Raw genomic sequence first — 24,339 nt, forward strand, 5'->3', positions numbered from 1 at the left:
CTAATAAGAGAGACCTGGAGACCTTTGCAAATAACAGTACCATTATTAGTGCATCAGACCCAGAATGCACAATTCAAAAATTCGGTGTGTGTAAGAAATCAGAGAGGTGAGGTTCATAGGTTCTATCATGACTCTAAGAGCTAGAGTCATGTTACGGACAGTAGAAGGAGGTAAATCACTGGAGTAGTATTAGCCAGAGGCAGCAGACATCAGATGTAGGGCCTAATTTTAAGAGGTGCAGAACACCCAGAACACCAGATGTAGTCAATGGGAGCTGCAGGTGCTCAGCGTATAAGAAAATCAGGATCCGAATGGCTCTGTGTATATGGGGAATAGGGGAGAGTGAGCTCCACAGTGGCCCTTGCTAGACCATAGCTCTGCAGCTGCTTACGAGCACACAGAGGAGTGGGAAAGTCAGGCCATGGCCAAGGCCTCTGTCATGCCTGCTCTGAGGCAGACAGCGTTTCCAGCCTCACTGGTGTCCCCTCCTTGCTGGGTGCTGCGTGGGATCACTGTGCGTGGGAAAGGGAAAGACTGTGCATTAAGCCTGTGGCTAATGCATAAGCCCCGTTCAGAAAATATACCTCATATTTAATGCTCTTTCCCATCTTTTCTTAGAATATATTTCTAGACTGTGGGAGAGAACCTCAGCTGGTATAGAATTATAGAAATGTAGGACTGGAAGGGACCTCGATAGATCATCTAGTCCAGTCCCCTGCACTGAGGCAGGATTAATATTATCAAAACCATCCCTGACAAGTGTTTGTCTAATCTGTTCTTATAAACCTCCCATGACAGAGATTCCACACCCTACCTAGGTAATTTGTCCCAGTGCTCAACTACCCTTACACTTACGAAGTTTTAATCTAAATTTCCCTTGCTCCAATTTAAGCCTATTACTTCTTGTCCTGTCCTCAGTGGATAAGGAAAACAATTTATCACCCTCCAATCTGTAACATTTAAATATTTGAAGACTCTTATGTCTCCCCTCCGTCTTTTCCAGAGTAAACAAACCCACTTTTTTCCTTGTAGGTCATGCTTGCAAGACCTTTAATCGTTTTTGTTGCTCTCAGGTGTAGCTTCCTTGAAGTCAATGGAACTACTCTGATTTATAGCACCCGAGGATCTGGCTCCAACTTCAGAAAGACACTGTTGACTATTTCGAAGGCTATATAATACTTAGTACTTATATGTCACTTCATTCTCCTTTACAAACATTGAATTAATCCTCACAACATCCTTGTGAGGCAGATCAGTAAATGTTATCTTCTTTGGACAGCTGAGGAAACTGAGCTACAGAGAGTCCAAATTTTTCAAACTTGGGTGCCTAAAGGTAAGGCACCTAAACTAAGGCTACATCTATGCTATAAGCCAACAGTTTGATTCCCAGTTCACGCAGACATACTCGCGCAAGCTCTCATCAAGCCGGCGAACTAAAAATACTAGTGTAGCCGCGGTAGCACAGGTTCAGGCTGTTCTGTGCACGTGGCAGCCAGCCCATGCTACCCTCGCTGCCCGTGCTACCATGGCTACACTATTGTTTTTAGCGTGCTAGCGCAATGAGAGCTAGCGCAAGTATGTCTGCACGAGCTGGGAATCATTTCCCTAGCTCACAGATAAATGTAGCCACAGTGCCCGGATTTTTAGAGCAGCCACAATTGCAGCTGGAATCAATGGATGTGGAGAGTGCTTAGCACCTCTAATAATTAGGCTGCTTATTTGAATGCCTAAGGTAGGTATCCACAATTGAAAAATTGGACTAAGGGGCAAATTCTGCTTCGGTCTCTGTGGAGGGTCCCTTGGCAGGGTGGTTCGTGGCACAGGGCGGGCAGGCTACAAGAGGCTGTACAGCGTCCTTCATTCATTCTGTAGCAGAGTTTGATGTACATAAAGGCTGCTCTGCTTTTATACGTACTACTGAACATTGACCTCTTCTATTGCAGGCCAAGCTTTCGTCCATCCATATGACAAGACTTCATGCATCTACCAAAACCCCATCTTCAGGCCACTTGAGGGGCTGCAAGGAATTTCAAGAGGGCCAAGATGTTAAATGCCATTGTCACACGAAGGCATGCAAAATATCTTCACCAGATGGCTCGGGATCAACAAGTCGCTCAAACTCGATCCAGGAATTTTCAGAATCCTTTGAGAAGCAACTGCATTTCAAAATCAAGCGCTCAGTTTCTTTGGTAGGTAACCACCATTACGGGTGCTTAGTCCACATAAGAAACAATGAGCCAAATTCATCCCATTGACTTCAATGGGGATATTCCAAGGATGCATTTGGATTAGTCTCTTAAATGAGGCAGTTTGTACAGTAGCACAAACAGGCTTAGTTTGATAATATATTATTAGCCTGAACACCCTTAATGTCGTGCAATTCTCTATACCAGTTGCTGGTGGGATTCCAAAATAAGGCAACTAGCTGGCCTGGACTGACCATGGTGGTAAGATGTTTTAAATGGATTCTCCAGCTGTGCCAATGAAGTGTTACAATATTAAAATTGTGCTGCTTTTTATAACTGGACAGGTAGCTGCTCATCTTAGCCCTCTTTCCCGTTGCTACTGACCTGTTTAACCATATAGAGTGTTACTCATAAGATGGCCCCTGAAGCATAGGCATTTTACTATATTTTCTATTTGCCTTGATGACACAACCAGTTACAATAGTTTCTGTCTTATAGTTCAGTTTCCTAGGATTTAACACATATTCTCCCGTCTTAACTATTCATCAAAATGGAGAGAGAATAATACAGTTTAGCATTTTTTATTTCAAGGCCTTTCATAAAAGGAACTCAGTCAACTTGAATCACACTGCCTGAAAAGGTTTTACTTATTGTTGCCAGTGAAACTTAAGATTACTAGAACTGAATAAACAGAGGGGAAAATATTTCTCTCTCATTTTCCAATTTGTTTTCTTTGCCTTTAACAATACTTTGTGTGTAGTCCTTTTCAGCTGTTTGTGTGAGTCTTTCATACAGCAGTATGGGAGAGAAAATCTTTACAAAAAGGAGATGTGATTGTAAAACCACAAAAAAATCGGTAGATGGACTCTGGAGCAGATCCAAAACCTGAAATGACTTTTAACTCTTGTTATTTTTTGTTTTGCTAGATTTCAAGTTGACTCTGGTCCAGCAAGGCATTTAAGCAGGTGTCTTAAGCATGAGATTTCAATAGGACTACTCCCATTCATTACATTCAGTGGGCCCACTCACATGCTTCTGGGATAGGCACCAGCTTATATAAGTTGCTGAATTCAACCCCAAATAGACGAGATTGGCTACCCTATCTCTTTCATAGACAAAAGCTATTTTAAAAGCACTGATTAAATTTTCAAGTTGTGAACTCTTAGGGTCAGATCCTCATCTGGCATTAATTTGCAAAGCTCCATTAAAGTAAATTTGGCCACACTGGTTTACACCAGCTGATCTGTAGTTTTTAAAAAGTTGTAAAATATCCTTTAATTTGATGACTTAATATAAAGTGGAGTATGGTACATGGAGAAGAAAGGGCTGGCAGTTGGGAACAGATTCTGACTGGCTTTGAGTGGTGGGACAGAGAGGAGAGATATGTCATAAATGTCCTTCACTTTGCTTGTGCTCCCGGGCAGGAACCAGCCACAAAATCACACTCCTTCGACTCCCTGAACACAAGGACTGCTCCAGGCTCACGAAGATGACAATTATAATGAGGATGATAATTACAGAGTATAAGACTATTGTTATAACTTTATGTGCACCTTTGTAACCTCTTTTTCCCCTTTAGGGACTGCTGAGCTCAGAATTTATTTCATTTAGGACCTTGCACTGTCCCTTTTGCTTTTCTCCACATAACTATTCTGGTTTATTTATTGTTTGCAAGAGTTGCCTATGGCTAGATAGTCTGTAAGTGCATGATATGGTTTGGATAAATGTACTGCATATAATACACAAAGTTCTCACTTCTGACTGTACTTTAGAAGGAAACCAGAATGTGTGTAGATAACAGTAGTGTTTCCATGGGGTGTAACTGGGGTATACTTTGGTTCACCTTTCAGGCAGCCTTCAAGGTGCTGCTTACGTTCAAAGCCCCTTGAAGCCAGTGCAAGTTGAAGGTGTTCAGCACCTTCCAGTATTGGACGTTAGCTGTCAAAAATATGAGAGAGAATTTGAGAGTGCACTTGAACTTGGATTTCAAGTTTAGCCATGAGAATTCCTATTTCTTTGAACACTATAAAAGTCCTTGAGGTGGCATTCAATCCATCCCTTACAACACAGGAAACACACATGGGTAAGAGGCAATCCTATTCAACCTCAATCTTAGTGTGCTGCTTCCCTCTTGAAAGTTGCTTTGATGACAGCTAATAACCTTCAGCACCTGTGTTTGGGGAGGTCTTCAGAACCAACAGAGAACATCATCAAGGCATGTGGAGGCTTCATTACAACCTGGATCAAGTGAGAGAGTAGCAAGACAGAGGCTGGTCTGAAATCCCAGGGCTCCTCCTCCCTCATGGCCTTTCAGATGGGTGATCCCACCTGTAGGTGTGCAGCATACCAAGGTTATAGGGGAACACATGTTGCACCCTGCTGGGTTTTAGGGTGACTACTCTGGGGCCATGAGTTTGAGACACTCATGTTAATGCTGATTTGGCACAGGTAGGTGACCAGCATTTTTATAATATCTTTTTGATGAAATAAATTATGAGCTTTTGTCACTCTTTTGGGGATTTGTTTCTAATTTTCTCCATTCTATTTTCCTTTCAGCAACCAGAGGGCATGAAGGAGAGGAGAGAGCGAGGGAGGATGTGCAAGAGCAGATCTCACAAGAAAGAGGGAGGGAAGAGGGAGCCAAAGGAAGAGCAGGAGGAAGGAGAAAGACCAGAGATTTCTGCTGGAAAACAAAGCTAATAGCTTCCATCCTCAGGAGGCATTAAAAGCGAGATTTCTGCATAAAAGCTTACAGTGTATTGGAGCCATTTACTGAAAGAGTAAAGTGAGTTTTGTTGTTTTGTTTTGATTAGATGGAAGAGGCCAGTTAGCTAAAGTAAAGTAAACCTTAATTTTTAAAATAAAATGATTACAGTGATACTTTTGAAGCTGTGTTTCTATTGTCCTCTTTTTACTTTCTCCATTATAAGCGTGACACTTGCTTTAAGGAGAGTGCGTGCCTAGTTGGATCAAGGTTTAAGTGAGCCCTGCATCATTTTAATCTGGATTTCAGTCAGATTTAGATTTATCACAGCAGTGGACATGCTCATTTAAAAGGAGAATGAACACAGATTGCAGACCCTTGCAAAATCACACGTAACCCGCTTCATTTAAATTTTTGTTAAAAATTGGAAATTGAGCCCAGACTTACCAAGAGGTTTGAGAAAGAAAAACATCACACAAACTGCCAAGTGCTGCACAGCTCTGATAGTTGGTTTGGTTTGTCTTGTAAATGAAAAATTTCTTTTTTTAACCACCCCCCAAACATTTATTGAAGCAATAAAACAAAAGGGAATACACAGCTTTCACTGAATATATCACTGGCTCTGTTTGAATCCAGGCTCTTGCTGCTGCCCCGCCCGTCCCTCCTATACCTCATTGCTTCATCCCACCATGTTTCCTTACCCTTTACTATTCCTCCGTGTTACCCTTGCTCCACCTCATCTCTCCCCACCATGCCCCCAATGTCAAGTTCCCCACCCGTGAACTAATGCATCCTCCCACTTCTGCCCCCAGGCCTCACTCATCTACCTCAATCTCTCTTGTGCTGATCCTCCCCGCCCCATTTACTGTCTCACTTACCCACTCCACAATTCCTGTGAACCCTCATTGTCTCATTTCCGACCTTATCTCTCTTATGCCCCTGTAATCCAAAGACTTCCTCAATAAAACCAGACTAACCCTCACCAATCTGTGTTCTTCAGGGAGATTGCCAAGAGAGAACATTGCTCCCACAATCCAACGAAGCAGGAATGTTCAGTGGAAGGGTAGCAGCCCTTTACCTTTACCACTTGTTCCACTTCCATGATTAGGGTCTTTGCCAAATGAAGGGAGCTGGGCTCCTGGTCTGCCTTTTCTAAGCAGGGCCTAGAGAAGCCCCATCTCCCAAAGGATGAAGTTTCCCTGTACTCAGGGGAAAGTCCCACCACATATGGGCAAGATTTCCTTCTGGGCACAGGAAAAATCTGCCCAGGTGATGGGACTTACCTCAGCAGAGGGAAAAAAAGAACTAGATAAGTTCATGGAGGATAGGTCCATCAATGGCTATTAACCAGGATGGCCAGGGATGGTGTCCCTAGCCTCTGTTTGCCAGAAGCTGGGAATGGGCGACAGGGGATGGATCACTTTATGATTATCTGTTCTGTTCATTTCCTCCGGGTCACCTGGCATTGGCCACTGTCGGAAGACAGGATACAAGGCTAGATGGACCTTTGGTCTGACCCAGTATGGCTGTTCTTATGTAACCCTCCCTATTATGGGAAGGGCTTTCCTAGGCTTTGCCTATAGAAAACAAGGACAGGATAACACTGTTAGGGAAGATGGAAGGCTAATGACAGTACAGGCAAGAGTAAAAAATTTTTTGGTTGTCCTAACTGTGATTTTCCATGATTAGCAAAAATCTTGTCACTTTAAAGCAAAGTAGAGCCTTAATTTTGAATTTCCAAACTTTTAAAAGTTTAGGTTATCTGTAAAGCTTTTCAAAAACTTAGCTCCATCTTAATTTTGTGTTTGTTTCGGAGTAGAAAAAAGGTGATTGACCTGTAGTTAGTGTCTGTTAAATGTTTTTCCTTTGTAGCAAATGTTATTAAATTAATAAACACAAATGAAAAAACTAAAGATGTGCTCATTTACAGTCGTCATTAGTGGGTTCCTTCCATGTTCAAACTGGAATTTCACACAGTCCTTCTTTCATACAAACTGCTATGCTGATGCAATTTTCTTTAACTAAAATTTAAAAATTACATTACACAACAATTTAGGATAGAAGCTGTCACAGCTACTGGGTGAGCTACGCTTTGGACCCCTTTGCAGTCCCTCTTGAGCAGTGTTTTTCAAACTTTTTTACTGGTGACCCCTTTCACATAGCTAGCCTCTGAGTGCAACCCCCATAAATTAAAAACACTTTGTATATATTTAATACCATTATAAATGCTGGAGGCAAAGCGGGATTTGGGGTGGAGGCTGACAGCTCGCAACCCCCTGAGGGGTCCTGACCCCCAGTTTGAGAACCCTTGCTCTTGAGTGTACCCATCAGGTGGCAGGCTTCACCTCTCTCAGGGATGGAAACCTGCAGTTCAGCCATTCTTAGACTAGTTCTCTGGGTTGCAGTCCCCCCTGTTTCCCAACCATGTTAACATGACAGGGCCAGCTCTAGTCGGACCTGCAAGAAAATTCCCTCCAGGAACATGACACCAGTGGCTGATTGAAATTATTCAAAACAGCTTCTTCTTCCAAACCAATGCATTGTTTATTTGGCCAAAGGCAAATGGCAATCAGAAAAAAAGGTTAAAGGCCTATTTGTCGGGTCCAAAAGCTTAATTATGAATTGCAAATTGAAGTAGATGTGGGAAGCTGATCTGGGAAAAAACAAGTCACGTGTTCCCTCAAAATGCTCATAAACAACTAATACCGATGAACTGAGCTAGTTTTAAAGCAAAGGCCTCTATCACTGGAGCTAAAGGAGAACTAGCTAGCGGCAGGAGTAGGTGTTTTAGTTTCTCTGTGGGGCAGTCACTGAAGGGTGACATCACACATGTGTCTGTGCACATTTTAAAGCCAGTATACTACACCTCCCCTGACTCACTAGGGATAGGTAATGCTCTGTTAAAATAATCTCCTCTGCTGTGTTTCCTGACACCTGAGACTGACTGGTATACTCTCCTCTGGGAAGTGAATCCAGGGGTACACAGAGAAATTCTTCTGTAATAGGCATCTCAATAGCAGGCTCCATCTGTAACAAGATGATTTCTATGAGGACTATCAAAACTGTTTACAGTGTCACTCCCCACGGTTTTAGGTTTGTGGATGTTCAGCATCACAGCAGAGTAAAAATACCCTGATGCTTCTGATGTATTGTTTAATCAAAGCATGATTTTGAGGATGGATCAAAGTTCAGCTACATCTGTCTATAATTAAATGTGACAGTTGACAAGGACAGCATGAAACCATTGATACATTTATTTATATACTAGCAACACATTCTAAGAAAAAGGGGGAAATCTGTAACAGAAATTCAAAACCAAACAACTCAGAGCCACTAGATACATAAAAATAGAATATGAAATAAACACAGCAAAAGAAAAAACTAATATTAAATATGAAAACATACAAATTAATACATTTTGCATTTGTTCTCAGATGTATGAAATAATACTGATGGACGCCCATGCCAGGCTCTGGGTGCTCTCAATGCACACATACTGCATACAGTCTCTAGATATATTCATATAGACTGCCTAAAATTATCCACTAAGAAAACCAGTCATAATCACAGGATATGCAATTATCCCATCATCCACCAAAGCCCTGGAAAATAGATAGGCCTTGTAGCATGCCAGAAGAATAATACATCCAGGATTGGGTGGACTAAGCTCAGAAGTGAATTCAAGAGTCAAGGAACCTTCACAGAGAATCAGTTCCCTTTTTGTAACACTGTGGCCTTGTCTACACTACGGGGGGAGATCGAGCTAAGTTACACAACTTCAGGTACGTGAATAAAGTAGCTGAAGTCGACGTACTTAGATCTACTTACCACGGGGTCCACACACTTAGCTATGTCGACGGGAGCTGCTCTCCCATCAACTCCCCTTGCACTTCTCATTCAGGTGAGGTACAGGAGTCGACTGCGATCTGCAGTCAATTTAGCAGGTCCTCACTAGACCCGCTAAATCGACCACCGATGTACTGATCGCCGTATGTCGATCCCCGGGTAAGTGTAGACAATCTCTGAGGCAGTTCCAGCTTACTCTCTATTTAAATAAATGAGAGAATAAACTCACTCATCGAAGCACGCATCGCTAAGGATCTGATTTTCATTTACAGTAAGGTTGTTTTACACTGCTTTGGTTATTTACACCCACTTTAAGGCCTTTTAACACTGCCAGGTGCTTAATTTGTAATAAAAGAGGTGCCAGGGGCTCAAGCAATTAGGCACTGGGGCTAAGGCAATTTTTTTTACTTTCGTAACTGATGTGGCAAGCCCAGAGGTGCTGGGGCTGTGAACTCCCAAGCCCAGAGGTCCCAGGGCTATGAACTGCCAAGCCAAGAGATGCTGGGGCTCAGTCCTGGCAAGCCCTGGCACAAATTAAGCACTGACACTGCCAGAGTGATATAAAGTGACTTTAGGCAAAGAAGAATCAGACCAAAAGTGTGACCTAGCGTAACACAGTCCATCTGGCTCTTTCCCTTCTCACAGACCTTCCTTTGCTAGTCTATAGGAGAATGTACCCACTCTGTGGAACTGATGGGCCAGACTCCACTCTTCCTGCAAGGAAGATCTCTCTGAATCCAGGTCGCCAATCATAAGCCCAGAATGACCCCTCCTGAGCTGCAGGCAAACACAGCTTCCCTCAGCAGTGTCTTGTCACAGTAGCCATGCAGAGAATAGCCAGGAAGAAGTTGTAAAGGGTGGATCATAGCTTTATCCACAAGCAGCTAATATGTTTTGAAACATGACTGTCCTTGTCCATGCTAATGGCACAATTGTGCTTAACATCATGCTGTTTAAATTTGGTTAGTTAACATATTTGCTAAAATGATGCATTTTCCAGGTGTATACAAGGCCTTGAAGACAAGACATAGGTGAGGAATGTATGACAGTTGTACTCTGCAGCAAGGCTATGGAGATCCTCCAGTCCTTCCCACATAGCATGGGGGACCCTAAGCTAACTGAGTTTATTCTACTCATGGGGCTGAAGTATGAATCAAAGAGGAGCTCTGCTTCTGCTCTGCAGACCACAGGGAAGGATTCCTGGATGTCTTTCCCTCATACACTTCACCAATGCCTGGCCAAGTTATTCAGGCAAGCACAGAATTTGGTCCTTAGGAGATAAATCTGCTCACAGATCTACACAGCAAATCTCAGTTGATTTTCTGCGCTCCCTGGATGTGCAGAATGCCAGTAAAAGGGCTGCCAGGATGGTCTTAAACCTGGTAGAGCTGCTCCCTGGAGGCTCTCTCATATGGAGATCCTGGGATAGCAGAAAGCAACCCTTAATGGTTTCTACAACTGACAGGAGGGAACCAGCCTAATTAAGGGCAGCTGCAGGATTGGGGTGGTGTGCAAAGGCCATCTTTGTGTCCCTCTCCTCAGCTCTGACAAGTGCTACTCGTCCACAGTTGGGGACCTGGCCATTTAAATTAATAGATTTCTTTATGCCTGGGATAAATTCAATCCCAGATCAATAGAACTCAGATCTCAGCTGTAAGGTAAGTAAACATCATATGTAAAGCCACTCTTTGGTCTGCTAACTTATCCGATACAATCCGGTTACTCAACCACAAGTAGTTCTGGGTTGGAGTCATCCTATGACTGACAGTGATTTATGTTCCTTTGAAGGATGAAGATTCGGATCCATGTGTTATTTGTCATGATGATCTTGATACTGGCAGCATAATAGAACTTCACTGCATGCACAGCTTTCACAAAGAGGTACTGCAAGAAACTTGAGGGGCCCTATTTCCCGTCAGTTACTGTTTAGTTGGAAGAGGAAGGATTCCATATATGACCTTCCATGACAGCAACTAGACTTTGACTGAGCCCCTTATGCTGGTGGTTGAGATGGGGCGGTGGGGAGGTGGGGGGTGTAGAAGCTGCTGCACTACTTGATGCTCCTCCTACACGGGATGAATTCCCCAGTGCCCAGCTAAGCTGCTTCCATGACAGCTTTGTACTAGAGGAGAGTAACAAAAACTGCCCTAATGCAGGGCTGGATCAGAACCTCTGTATCCAGTGTGTATTTGTTCCTGATATCAATTGGTTGAAAAATAATTATAGCAAAAGAATGGAATCTGGATGTCTCCACGGAATTGATACTGGGATAGATATAAGAAGGTTTAACTTCTAGGCTCTAGTTCAAATCTGGCCCAGGACAGAAGTGGCCAAGCATTGCTATAAATGTTTGACGCTTGGTGTGAAAGAGTTTGGTGGGTTTGGTACAATCTTCAGTGGACAGCTGATCACATGGCAACAACCAGTAGCAAAAATGGCACTCTTATTGGCACACTCAGCAAAGTGACCAAGGATCAAATTAGCCATAGAAAATGTATCATGTCCCTAGAAATGATCTCCCAAGGTGATGCTTTAGGCATAATGGTTGGGAAGCTTGATACTGCTGCTTATATTATACCTCTTCTGTGGATAAACACAGGACCTTAGTCTCAAGAACTGTTAATCTAGCACTAAATTAACTAACTAACTAACTAACTAACTAAAGAGAGAAGAGAGAGAGAGAGAAAGATCTTATACTCCTGAAAAATTAAAATTGGATCTGATCCTGATCCTATTGAAGTCATTTCAGTGAAAGCAGAATTGAGTCCAATAACAGCATACATAGAGGAACTCATGGAGAATGGGTGAGATCATGGAGGACCGGAGAAGGGGACACGGGGAATTATAGACCAGTCAGTATAACTTCGATAACTGGAAAGATACTGGAAAAAAATATTAAACAAACAATTTGTAAACACCTAGAGGATAATACGGTTGCAAGGGATAGCCAACATGGATTTGTCAAGAATAAATCATGCCAAATAAACCTTATTTCCTTCTTTGATAGGGTTACTGGCCTAGTGGATGGGGGGAAGCAGTAGCCAGAATATATCTTGATTTTCATAATGCTTTTGACACAATCCCACCCAACATTCTCGTAAGCAAACTATGGAAATGTGATCTAGCTTAAATTACTATAAGGTGGGTGAACAACTGGTTGAAAGACCCTACTCAAAGAGTAGTTATTGATGGTTCACTGTCAAGCAGGGAGGATGTATCTAGTAGGGTCCTGCAGGGGTGAGTCCTGGGTCCAATGCTATTCAATATTTTCGTGAATGACTTGGATAATGGAGTGGATAATATGCTTATAAAATTTGCAAGATGACATCAAGTTGGGAGGAGTTGCATGCACTTTGGAGGACAAGATTAGAATTCAAAATGATCTTGAGAAATTGGAGAATTGGTCTGAAATCAAGTAGACAAAATTCAACAAAGTTAAGTGTAAAGTACTACACTTAGGAAGGAAAAATCAAATGCGCAACTACAAAATGGGGAATAACTGGATAGGTGATAGCACTGTTGGGGGTTATAGCAGATGTCAAACTGAACATGGGTCAACAACGTGATGCTGTTGCAAAAAAGGCTAATATCATTCTGGGGTGTACTGACAGGAGTGTCATATGTAAGATATAGAAAATAATTGTCTCATTCTACTAGGCACTGGTGAGGCCTCAGCTGGAGTATTGTGTCCAAGTCTGTCTGTCACACTTTAGGAAAGATGTGCATAAATTGAAGAGAATCCAGCGGAGAGCAAGAAAAATGTTAAAAGATTTAAAAAACCTCACTTCTGAGGGAAGGTTAAAAAAACTGGGCATGTTTAGTTTTGAGAAAAGAAAACTGAGAGGAGATCCTGATAGCAGTCTTCAAATATGTTAAGCACTGTTGTAAAGAGGACAGTGATAAATTGTTCTCCATGTCCACTAAAGATAGGACTTAATCTGCAGCAAGAGAGATAGATATTAGGTATTAGGAAAAACTTTCTAACTATAAGGATTGTTAAGCTCTGGAATAGGCTTCCGAAAGAGATTGTGGAATCCCCATCACTGGAGGTTTTTAAGAACAGGTTGGACAAATACCTGTCAGGGATGGTCTAGGTTTAGTTGGTCCTGCCTTATTGCAGAGGCTGGACTTGATAAACTCTTGAGGTCTCTTCCAGACCTATATTCTATGATTCACTGAATACATGGGTTTTTATGCTGCATTTTAAAAAAAGGTTAGATTAAAGCTTTGGTCATATATGGGAATTTACCAATTATCCCTCTCAAAAATCCTGGTAGTTGACTGTCAGTGCAACAAGTTTGGATTGCTAACTTTCTTTTCCCCATATTCTTTTCCTCCAACAGTGTATCGAAAAGTGGCTGCTAAAGAAACCAACCTGCCCAACTTGTCGCATCCATGTGCTCATGTCAAAGTCTATCTTAGACCTTCATCAACCAGGATGAAAAGAGAGCTCAGAAGGACTCCATAGAGGACTCATTACAAAGCTCCATTTCACTTAGAGAAGAAAAAACAAAAAAGAATGGTCATGCCTTAGATCACAGGGTACAAGGTAGTTATAACAAGTATAGCTTTTTTTAATGTTAGAAATCAACTTTAAAGATCAAAAATGACTAAATGAAAACCAACTAACACATTCTGCTTGTGCATGCCACTGCAACATGCCAATGTTTGTGGGAAAAGAGTGAAAAAATATTTGTTTTTACCATTGTACAGACAACTGTAAATAAAAATCACATATTTGCTACAAAAAGAAATAATTTAATGGTGAATGTCACTCATTTTTGTTAAATAGCTGGATGATATGATTATTGTGCAATAGAGGGAACTTTTTAGTCCATATTGAGAGAATTAAGTGATACACTGGCATGAAGTTAAAAATCAATTACAGTGCCACTGAGAGACTCTGGATTGACAGATATTACAATGAAAGCTGGAGCAGTGATGCTGTAATCTTCCCTTTTCCTCTAAACTTTCCCTACACTATTCTTTTTAATCTAATTAATCCTATTCATCTTTCGGGTTCTAGGTTCCCATGCCTGTTATGAAAGTCAGTTGACTAGTTGGTTGATCAGATCATAGCACCCTGGACCTGTTGAAGGACTAATTAAAAAAAAAAATTGCTTATGCAAAAGACAGTTCAAGAAGACATATCAACCGAATGTAATCCCACTAGCAGTGTTTAAATTATGGCAGATGTAGTGATACAAAATGAGAAAGGGCAGGAAATGATTGCAATTATAATCATACGCAATTCAAATCTAAGGCTGATTCTCATCTCATGTATCCCATAAAGTCAAATTATGCCCTTGAATGTGCATGCAGGAGTCTCACTGGTGTGGATGGGAGCAGCACATGTGTCACAGGGCAGAATTTGGTCTGTTGCTTAGGGGTTGCAGCATATATTGAGTTGGTCAATAGGGGATATTGCTGGTATGTCTAGAACTGCCCTCCATCTAAATTCTCTAGTCACTAAATCATTATTTGAAGCAATTCCCAAGCTATACATCAAATCCCATAGGCCAAGTTCTTCCATATCATCACTGATAGATTTGAAATACAGCATTCCCCAAGAATCAGCTCTATTTTCAATGTTGTTTAATGTACTCTCTATATGAGGCCTTCTGGGAAGATTGTTCCTAGACACAGGGCAGAACATCATCAGGAGATTGATAGTATACATCTTGTCCCATTGCACATTTGGTCTCTACTCTGAAAGAATCTTTGAAAGGGTACAGAAATGGTGTCTGATCCTAGAGGTATCTTATTGAGAATAGGGAATATTTCTTTTTCGAGATAACGGGTTTTCTTCAACAAATACAGAAGAACCTCAATTTTATGAACAATCATAAACAATTTTTCCAGACAGGAAAAAAAAATCACAAAACAAAAGTTATGTTGATGAAGAATAAGTCAACATCCCTTCACATTCCTATGCCCTCAGTGCATTAAACATCGCATTGCCATGGTTTGAAGGACAAGAAGAAAGTGAGGCATGCACCACACTGCAACTTATGCACCATACTTTTTGTAATCTTGAGATGTTCAATTTTATAAATGTTTTGATTTTATGAACTCTTCAGTCCCCAATTTGTTTATAAAATAGGGGTTCTATTGTACATCTTCAGAAGCAGTTGTTTCTTAAAGCCATATGCCTTACCAACACCTTTAAGAAAGAAGAACATTTTCCTACCTGACGATCTAAGTTGAGTATCTGTTGCTTAGTAGATCTATCCATGATTTGTATGAGAGGCTCACAGTTCTTCTTGTCTTATCAGTCAGGTAGATGGACATTTGGAACTCTGATTTCACTCCACCATCATTTACAGAAAAACTTCATTGCTCATGATCTCTGGTCAAAATATCCTCTCTTAAGAACTAAACACAACAGTCTATTTGTTGTTGTTGTTGTTGTTCTCTAAAAATACAATAGTTGAAAATCAGAAAAGCTCTTCATAAATTTCAAAACATCTCCATTTATGAGAATATGAGAATGAACTTCCACTCCCTTGCTTAGTCTGTCGCCATTAATATATTTCAGAGAAAATCTTGGGAAATTAAGTTACACTGCACATTAGAACCTTGATTCTGCAAACTCTTGGACACATTCTTAACTTTACTACCTTGAGTAGTTCCTGTGAGTAACTGTTTGCAGGACTGGGGCCTATGCTAATATTTTTTTCTGTCAAATAAAGTAACAAATCTCTTAAGCAACAAATAGGAGCAAATGGGCAGGTAATTCAGTTAACTTTCTTAAAAGACATAATTTAAAAAAGAAATTAGCAACATGGAAATCAAAATAAAACAAAAATGGTGGAATAAATTCGATAATGCATCTTTACTTATTTCAGATAGTTTACAGAAGGAGTGTTACCTGGGAATTGGAGCAGGGACTGAGCATCAGGAGTCATGGCTTTTATTCCTAGCTCTGCCACTGACCAGCTGAATGACTTTGGTCTGGTCATTTAATCTCTCTGGGCCTATTTAGACAATCTGTAAAATGAGCACTAGTCATTACCTGTTATTCCAGGGCATTGCAAGGCTTAAAATTCCATCACCAAACTTTGTTAACCAGAAGACATGCTGAAAAAACTAAGCTGTTATAGCACCAGTGATAAAGCTCAGAGGGTGTTGCATCGGCTGGATTGTTTCATCATTGGTGATGTCATAAGACAATGAAGTTCATTCTTCTCTGTAGATGGCTATAGATATTTCTTTACTGGTAGCAAAATTTATTTCTTTTATATCGTTAGATGTAGAAAACCCAATTTTGTCCTTAGATGCAGAAATGCAACTTCGGAAGCAGTAGTTCCCAAAAAGTTGGTCTATCCCCTTTCCTTTAAGAAAGAGGATAATTTTTTACCCAAGTTGTGTCACTGAGCAGGTGCATCCATCCATAGTAGAGGGTCACAGCATGAGTGGACTGTAGACAAAGTGAATAACTTGTGTACTTATTTCCTTGCTTTTTACAGTGAGCATTGGTGGGATATGCAGCCAAGCCACATTAACTTATACTTAATGGATGTTTTTTGGGGTTTTTTTGAGGGGGGGCAGGGACTTCTCAATTTTCTTAATAAGTATCTATGTTGACAATTATTCATATGGAACAGCTGTCAACATTGAAATAGATAGATAGATAAGATCAGATACCCCATACATCTCTCAAGCCCCCTCTCTGCTTTGCCTGCTGGGACCCTACACACTTGCACTACTACTCCAATTGCCTCCATGTTTCCCTGCACAATCCTGCTTCCCTTATCTTCCTAATTTTTTCACTTCAAAACATGCTCCCACCATCGGTCCTACCATTCCTCCTATTTCCCTGCCATGCTGTATTCTTAAACTGCTGCTTAAACTCCTGAATTTTAGTTACCTAATACAGTATTTTCCTGTGTATCCCTGTGTACATGAATCGGTGTTGATACATACTAACACAGAGACAGAAGGAAATGCTGAAACAACTAAATTTACAAAGCGGGGTATATAGTAGAGAGAAGGAACTGTGTGGAGGGTGGACAGTAATATGCTGGCAGTGTGCCTAACATACCCACCCTGTCAGCAGTGACTTTAATTCTGGAAAAGAAAGAGTTAAGTTAGTTAGTATTGACTCGCTGTTGCAGAATAAACTGAGACTTGGATAGACTGGCCTGCTTTCAGGAGATAATCTGTTGCAAACACCAGCTCTGTTTTGGTTGGGAGGAAGTTGAAGTGTGACTGAGCCTGGGGAGCAGGCTTGGCTGGAGAGATCCTGTGAGGAACCCAGGTCTAGGGTGGCCTGTCTGAGGGAAATGGTTCCAATGAGGTCAGAATCAAGGAGAGATAAATATGTGAGAGGGTGCGATGTCCAGTGTGAATAGAGGAGAACTTGTGAGGAATGACTTTGGGTACGGCTTGTTTGAAGTGTGGTGGGTGTGATGGGTTGGATCACAGAAAACCCCTTGGGAACTGCCAACTTATGTGTTGAGACTACTTCTGAGCCGTTTCCCCTGCCAGCTTGGGACTTCAGAACACTGCCTGGTTTGAGCCAGGCATGCTAGCCTGCTGCAAACTCGGGCCCAGGTCTGAACAACGTCCCCCCAAACTACAGGCTTAACTGAAAACAGCTTAAGAGATGTTCCTATCTCCAACACTCAGATGCCCAACTCCCAATGGGGTCCAAACCCCAAATAAATCCCAAATAAATATAAAGCTTATACAGGGTAAACTCATAAATTGTTCGCCCTCTATAACACTGATAGATATGCACAGCTGTTCCTCCCCTCCCCCCCCCTCCCCCGTAGTAATACATACTCTGGATTAATTAATAAGTAAAAAGTAATTTTATTAAATACAGGAAGTAGGATTTAAGTGGTTCCAAGTAGTAACAGACAGAACAAAGTGAATTACCAAGCAAAATAAAATAAAACACGTAAGCCTATGCCTAATACAGTAAGAAACTGAATACAGATAAAATCTCACTCTCAGACATGTTCCAATAAGCCTCTTTTACAGACTAGCCTCCTTCTAGTCTGGGTCCAGCAATCAGTCACACCCCCGTGGTTACTGTCCTTTGTTCCAGTTTCTTTCAGGGATCCTTTAGGGGTGGAGAGGCTATCTCTTGAGCCAGCTGAAGACAAAATGGAGGGGTCTCCCAGGGGTTTAAATAGACTTTCTCTTGTGGGTGGACACCCTTCCCTCCCCCTGTGTAGAATCCCAGCTACAAGATGGAGTTTTGGAGTCAAAGAAGCTGCCCAAATGCCTTACTAAATTACTTAAAATCAAACAAGTATGCAGCCAATATTCATAACTTTGAATAAAAAAATTACACATGCATACAAATAGGATGAATAGATTCAGTAGATCATAACCTTTACATAGATATGTTACATGGCATATGTAGCATAAAACATTCCAGTTATGTCATAGATACATTCATAAGCATATTTCCATAAAGCATTACAGGGTGCACTGTCACACCCTCCTCCTGAACTTACTGCCAGAAGCTTGGACACTGTCCATGGCGGAGGCAGTATACGTAAAATTCCTCTTTTCTGGACAAGGCATCTGCTACCCAGTTCTCCTTTCCTTTAATATGCATAATCTTCATGTCAAATTTCTGAAGGACCAGGCTCCAGCGTAACAGTTTGGAGTTTGTGCCCTTAGTCCGGTGAATCCATACCAAAGGTGAATGGTCAGTTAGAATTCTGAACTTCCTATTGAAGAGGTAAGGCCTTAGTTGATGGCCCACACGATGGCATAGCACTCCTTCTCTATGACAGAGTAATTCTGTTTGGCAGGGGACAGCTTTGTTTGGCAGGAGGACAGCAGTTCAAAAGGGTTATCGAAGTCAGGGCTGGCCAGCACAGGCTCCGCAGACAGGAGTGCTTTTACCTTGTTGAAGCCTTTCTGGCACGCCTCTGACCAAATTACCTTATTAGGTTGATGCTTTTTACATAAGTCTGTGATTTGGGATACAATGTCACTGAACCCCTCCACAAACCTCCTGTAATAGTTTGCCAAGCCTATGAAGGATTGGACTTGCTTTTTAATCTGGGGTACAAGCCATTTTACAATGGCTTCCACCTTAAGAGGGTCGGGGGATATTTTACTCCCCCCCACCCCAAGTGTCCCAGATAAGGGACTTTCGCTGCCCCTATCTTGCACTTAGAGGGTTTTACAGTTAGCCCAGCTTCTTTGAGCTTTGATAGCACAACTTTCAGGTGCTCCTTGTGGTTACCACAGGTGTTGCTGAATACAGCAATGTCATCTATGTATGCCCAGCATAATTCTGCAAACCATTTAACACTTTGTTGACCAGTCTCTGGAAGGTTGCACCAGCATTTACCAGACCAAAAGGTAACACTGTAAATTCATAGAGCCCAATGTCAGTGATAAAAGCTGATTTTTGTTGTGCCTCCCCCTCCAAAGGGATCTGCCAGTAACCTTTGGTTAGATCAAAGGTACTTGGCTTGGCTCAGCACATCCAGCATGTCATCAGTTCATGGCATGCAGGGCCGGTGCTACCATTTAGGCAAACTAGGCGGTTGCTTAGGGCGCCAAGATTTGGGGGCGCCAAAAAGCGGTGCCCCCATTTTTTTTTTACAGCGTTCCTACGCCCCCTCCCCGAGTGCGCGGTCGCCGCTCCACTTCTCCCACCTCCCAGGCTTGCGGTGCCAATCAGCTGTTTGGCGCCACAAGCCTGGGAGGGGAGGAGAATTAGAGCAGGGGCGGCGTGCTCAGGGAGGAGGCGGAGCAGAGGTGAGCTGGGTTGGGGAGCTGCCACACGGCTCCCCGGGGGGGGAGCTGCCGCGGAGAGGGGGGCGCCTCAGGGCAGAAGGGGGGGAGCTGCTGTGGGGGGGGAGCCTCAGGGCGGAGGGGGGCAGGGAGCTGCAGCAGAGCTGAGGTGGGGGGCGCAAGGTGGAAGTTTCACCTAGGACGCGAAACTTCTTTGCACCGGCCCTGGTGGCATGGCGTATGTATCTGTTACAGTGACAGCATTGAGTTTTCTATAGTCTACACAAAATCTAACGGTGCCATCCCTTTTGGGGATCAAGATCACAGGGGAAGCCATGCACTGTCAGATTCCTTAATTACCCCCAGGTCCAACATGCTTTGTATCTCAGCCTGAATTTGCTCCTTCACCTTACCGGTGGCCCTGTAAGGCCTGGAAGGAGGAGACTGAGCCCCTTTTGTGAGGATTCTATGGGACAGCAAAGTGTGTTCTCCCTGGTTTGTTGGAAAATACCTCACTGTACCTTTGCAGCATGGACAATGCTTCCTTCCTTTCGACTGGTGTCGGCTTATTACAGATTTTCATACTTTCCAGGGTTGACCCATCTTGGCATTCAGCCATCAGATCAGTGAGTGGGTGTGCCTCAGTTTTCCCTTTGATACAACAGATCATGTTTACCCCAGCCATTCTACTGTGATAGGCCTTGAGTCTGTTTACATGTACCAGTTGGGGCACAGTATCATCCAGGGGCTTTTTAACTTTATAAGTGTTCTCACTTGCCACTTCCACCACCTTAAGGACCCCTCACAGGAGTTTTCCATCTTGAACTTTTTTACAGGGCTGAATACCATGACCAAATCTCCTACGTCAAAAGTGCATTTATAAGTATTTTTATCATACCACACCTTTTGCTTGGCCTGACTGTTCTGGAGGTTGTTTTGGACAATTTCCATCATGTCTTTCAACTCCCTCCTGAACCTCTGGACATACTTAGTCATGGGTTCCTCCCTCACCATGTTGCATTCTTCCCAAATATCCCTGATGAGATTGAGGGGTCCCCTCACTTTTCTCCCATACAGAAGGTTAAATAGAGAAAATCCCGTGGACTCTTGGGGTACCTCCCTGTAGGCATACAGCAGGAATGGCAATAACTTGTCCCAACTTTGGCCCCTTTTCTTGGCATACATCCCCAGCATGGATTTTAGGGTCGCATTGAACCTTTCCACCAGCCCATTGGCTTGGAGGTGGTAGGGAGCCATCTTAAGCTGTTTTACTCCACACACCTTCCATAGCTCACTGAACAACTGTGACATAAAATTTGCCACGCCCCCCCCTCCCCCCCGATCAGATAAAATCTTCTTAGGGAAACCCACTTTGCTGAATATGGTGGGCAGGGCTCTTGCAACTGTCTCAGCTTCTATGTTAGACAGCGTGATTGCGTCAGGATACCGAGTGGTGAAGTCTACTAACACTAAGATATACTTGTTCCCCCTCCGAGTGAGGTGTGGCATAGGACTCACTATGTCTATTGCCACCCTTTGGAACGCCTCCTGGATGACGGGCAAGGGACGCAGCAGAATCTTCTGGGGTCCCCCCGGTTTCATTCTGTCCTGACACACCACATAAGTCCTACAATAATCCCTCACATCATTCTGTATCCCTGGCCAGTAGAAATTCCTCCTCAGCCTGTCATAAGTCCTCTTTACCCCCAAGTGACCAGCAAAGGGAGTGTCGTGCGCTACCAGCACTAATTTCCCCCGGTGTTGGCTGGGCACAACCAACTGCTTATAGGGTTGACTGGGGTCTCGTTTTTTCCCTACAAGCAGGGCCGGCTCCAGGCACCAGCCCTCCAACCATGTGCTTGGGGCGGCACCTGGAGGGGGGCGGCGCTCACCCAGGGAGAGCGGGGCCGCGGCTGGGCTTGCCGCCCTCCCCCGGCGCTCTCGTCGGTCGGGGAGAGCAGGCCCACAGCCGGGCTCGCCGCCCTCCTCCGTGTGCTCCGGCTGGCCGGGGAGAGCGAGGGGAGCGGGGGGCGGCGGGAGGTTTTTTTGCCTGGGGCAGCAAAAAAGCCAGAGCCGGCCCTGCCTACAAGGGCCTCTCCCTATACAGTTTCCCATCCTCTTAAAAAAACTCCCCCCCTACCCCTCCCCGTCCTGGAATTCCCTCCGAGATAACTTTCTTATACTCTCAAGGGAGGGGTCAGCCCTTTGTTTAGCTGAAAATTCCTGACAGACAACCCTTGAAATAGTGTCTCTGTCTCTAGGCACTGACTGCATCTCCCCGGCCCCCACCTCTGGGAGCCTGTTGTCTTCAGCCGTGCAGAGGCCTGGCTCTGCCTCTCCCATACTTGGAAGCACCCCACCTTCCTGCACTGTAGTGTCAATGGGACTCTCCCCTATGGGTTCCAAGGTCCCTGCCCCATTCCTGGGGACTCCCTTCGAGTCACCCACCTGTGTTCCCTGGGGCAGGATGTGTTAGCTGTTCAGCTGCATCAGACCTACAGTCATCAGCTGGAACAGCCTCCCCACAGACAGGCAGTACTCTCCTCCCCTTCTGAGAGCCCCTCACAGCCTTTCTTCATGCTTTCTTCACTAACAGTCCTAGTTTTGCTGAAAAAATCATTTTCCAGCAACATGTCCGTGGGGATGTCCTCGAGCATCCCCACCAGTAAATCACCTTCCATACCTTGCCACTCCACATGAACTTTTGCCAGGGATACAGGGAACCTTTATGGCCCCACCCTCTTAATGTGGGTTGTCTGCCCCATCAAAACACTAGCATCTGGAACCACACTTGGTCAAACCAGAGAGAGCTGAGCCGCTGTATCCCTCCACAACAGACACTCCATGCCATCAATCTTGATAACCTTGATGTGTTCCCTGTTGGCTTCACTAGGCCCCATGTCCACCAAGCTGGTGTGATAAGAGGTAGGAGTGCCCTCTGGGGCCTCAGGTGCTGAGAGCAACTGAGCTAACATGGGACAAGGGAGATTTACTCTCCTTTAATTAGGGACAGCTGCTTTTCAGATGCCCTGGGGAATTGTAGTGAAAGCACCTTCTGGAATCCCCTGGTTGTCCAGGAGTCCTGAGGAGAGTAACAGGGAAATGGGGAGGTGAACACCCAGCCTCCTTTTTCCCAGGGGTAAAACGGTGATTCTGCTTTCCACCAATCCTGTACCCCTCTGCCAGTGGTTTATGTTTAATTGCAGCTTGTGACTGCTTGTAAGAATCTGCAAACTCAGCTAATTCTCCCACTGCATCCACCTTTCTGACCCACAAATACTGTTTTACATCATCACTGCACATATTCAGGAATTGTTCCTGAGTAACCAAATCACACATTCCTTCAAAGCTTGTAATGCCTTTCCTAGGGTTACCATATTTCAGCGAGCAAAAAAGAGGACGGGAGGAGCCCCGCCCTAGCCCCGCCCCTGCCCCTCCCACTTCCCGCCCCCCCTGACCTCCCAACCCTCCCCCCGTTCCTTGTCCCCTGACTACCCCCTCCTGGGACCCCTGCCCCTAACTGCCCCCCAGGACTATCTAAGCCTCCCTGCCTCTTGTCCCCTGACTGCCCCAACCTTTATCCACACCCCCACCCCCAGACAGACCCCTGGGACTCCCACGCCCCATCCAACCACTCCCCACCCCCTGACAGCCCCCCCCAGAACTCCCAACCCATCTAAACCCCTCTGCTCCCTGTCCCCTGACTGCTCCGATCCCTCTCCGCACTCCTGCCCCCTGACAGCCCCCCCCAGAACTCCCAACCCATCTAAACCCCTCTGCTCCCTGTCCCCTGACTGCTCCGATCCCTCTCCCCACCCCTGCCCCCTGACAGCTCCCCCCCAGAACTCCCAGCCCCCTACCCCCCCCGCTCCTTGTCCCCTGACTGCCCCCTCCTGGGACCCCTGCTCCTAACTGCCCTCCAGAACCCCACCCCCTACCTAAGACTCCCTGTTCCTTGTCCCCTAACTGCCCCCTCCTAAGACCCCCCCCCAACTGCCCACCAGGACCCTACCCCCTACCTGTACCCTGACTGCCCAAAACTTTCTCCACTCCCCCCAAAAAGCCTCCCCCCCCCCGTTTCTTGACTGCCCCCTCCAGAACCTCCCTGCCCCTTCTCCTGCCCCCCCTTACCCTGCTGCTCAGAACAGGGTGTTGGGCTCTGTGCGAGCCGGACACATGGCTGAGCTCCCCAGCACAACAAAACCCGGTCCCTGGCCCTGCACAACAAAACCCGGTCCCTGGTCCGGACCGGGTTGCAGGGGAGAGCTGCCCTTGTATCAGCACAAAGTGCTCTCGCTCCCGTTTTGCTACCCTGCATGGCAGAAACCGCTCCCAGTTGCAAAAGGGGAGGGCTGCACTTTGTGCTGAGACACTTGCTCAGAATGCAGGGCGGAGCTCCTCTCCAGCTGCTCCGGAGTCCAGCCCGGGACTTTCCTGCAGCCCTCCCAGCCGCTCGCTCTGCTGTGCCGGGGGAGGGGGAAATCCCGGACATTGTGAGTGCTTTACAAATTCCCCCCGGACGCTATTTTTAGCACAAAAAGGAGGACATGTCCAGGTAAATCCGGACGAATGGTAACCCTACCTTTCCCCTCACCCATTTATCTACCAAATCTCTCATTTCATTTACATAAGCCACATTACTCAATCCAGATCCCCTCTTAAGACTCCTGAATTTAACCCTGTAGGTTTCAGGTGTAATCTGAAACTGTTTCAAAACCAGTTCCTTAAATTTACCATAGTTTGAAGCATCATTGATAGGCATCTTATTGAATATGTCCAGAGCTCTGCCAGTCAATTTTGTTATCAATGTGGTCATCTTTTGATCTTCAGGGATAGCCTGGAGGATGCACAGTCTCTCAAAAGTGATGAAATATTCAGCAATATCGCTGGATT

The 24,339-nt window shown here is 44.4% G+C and overlaps 1 protein-coding gene across 2 annotated transcripts in view; it reads left to right on the forward strand.

The window, feature by feature from the left end:
* Positions 1-13,487, forward strand: part of LNP1 (leukemia NUP98 fusion partner 1) — a 35,596-nt gene extending 22,109 nt beyond the window's left edge. Inside the window, exons 2-4 of one of the 2 annotated variants that reach the window (XM_054044868.1) lie at positions 1,944-2,189; positions 10,525-10,617; positions 13,080-13,487. In XM_054044868.1, coding sequence (XP_053900843.1) covers positions 1,944-2,189; positions 10,525-10,617; positions 13,080-13,178 — 438 coding nt within the window. In that variant the 3' untranslated portion in view covers positions 13,179-13,487. Of the gene's footprint in view, positions 1-1,943; positions 2,190-4,742; positions 6,804-10,524; positions 10,618-13,079 lie in introns of those variants that run through there. The other variant, XM_054044876.1, reaches the window with a different exon arrangement.
* Positions 13,488-24,339: the final 10,852 nt, after the last annotated feature.

The sequence above is a fragment of the Malaclemys terrapin genome, chromosome 1 (assembly GCF_027887155.1).
Source record: "Malaclemys terrapin pileata isolate rMalTer1 chromosome 1, rMalTer1.hap1, whole genome shotgun sequence".
Taxonomy (NCBI): domain Eukaryota; kingdom Metazoa; phylum Chordata; order Testudines; family Emydidae; genus Malaclemys; species Malaclemys terrapin.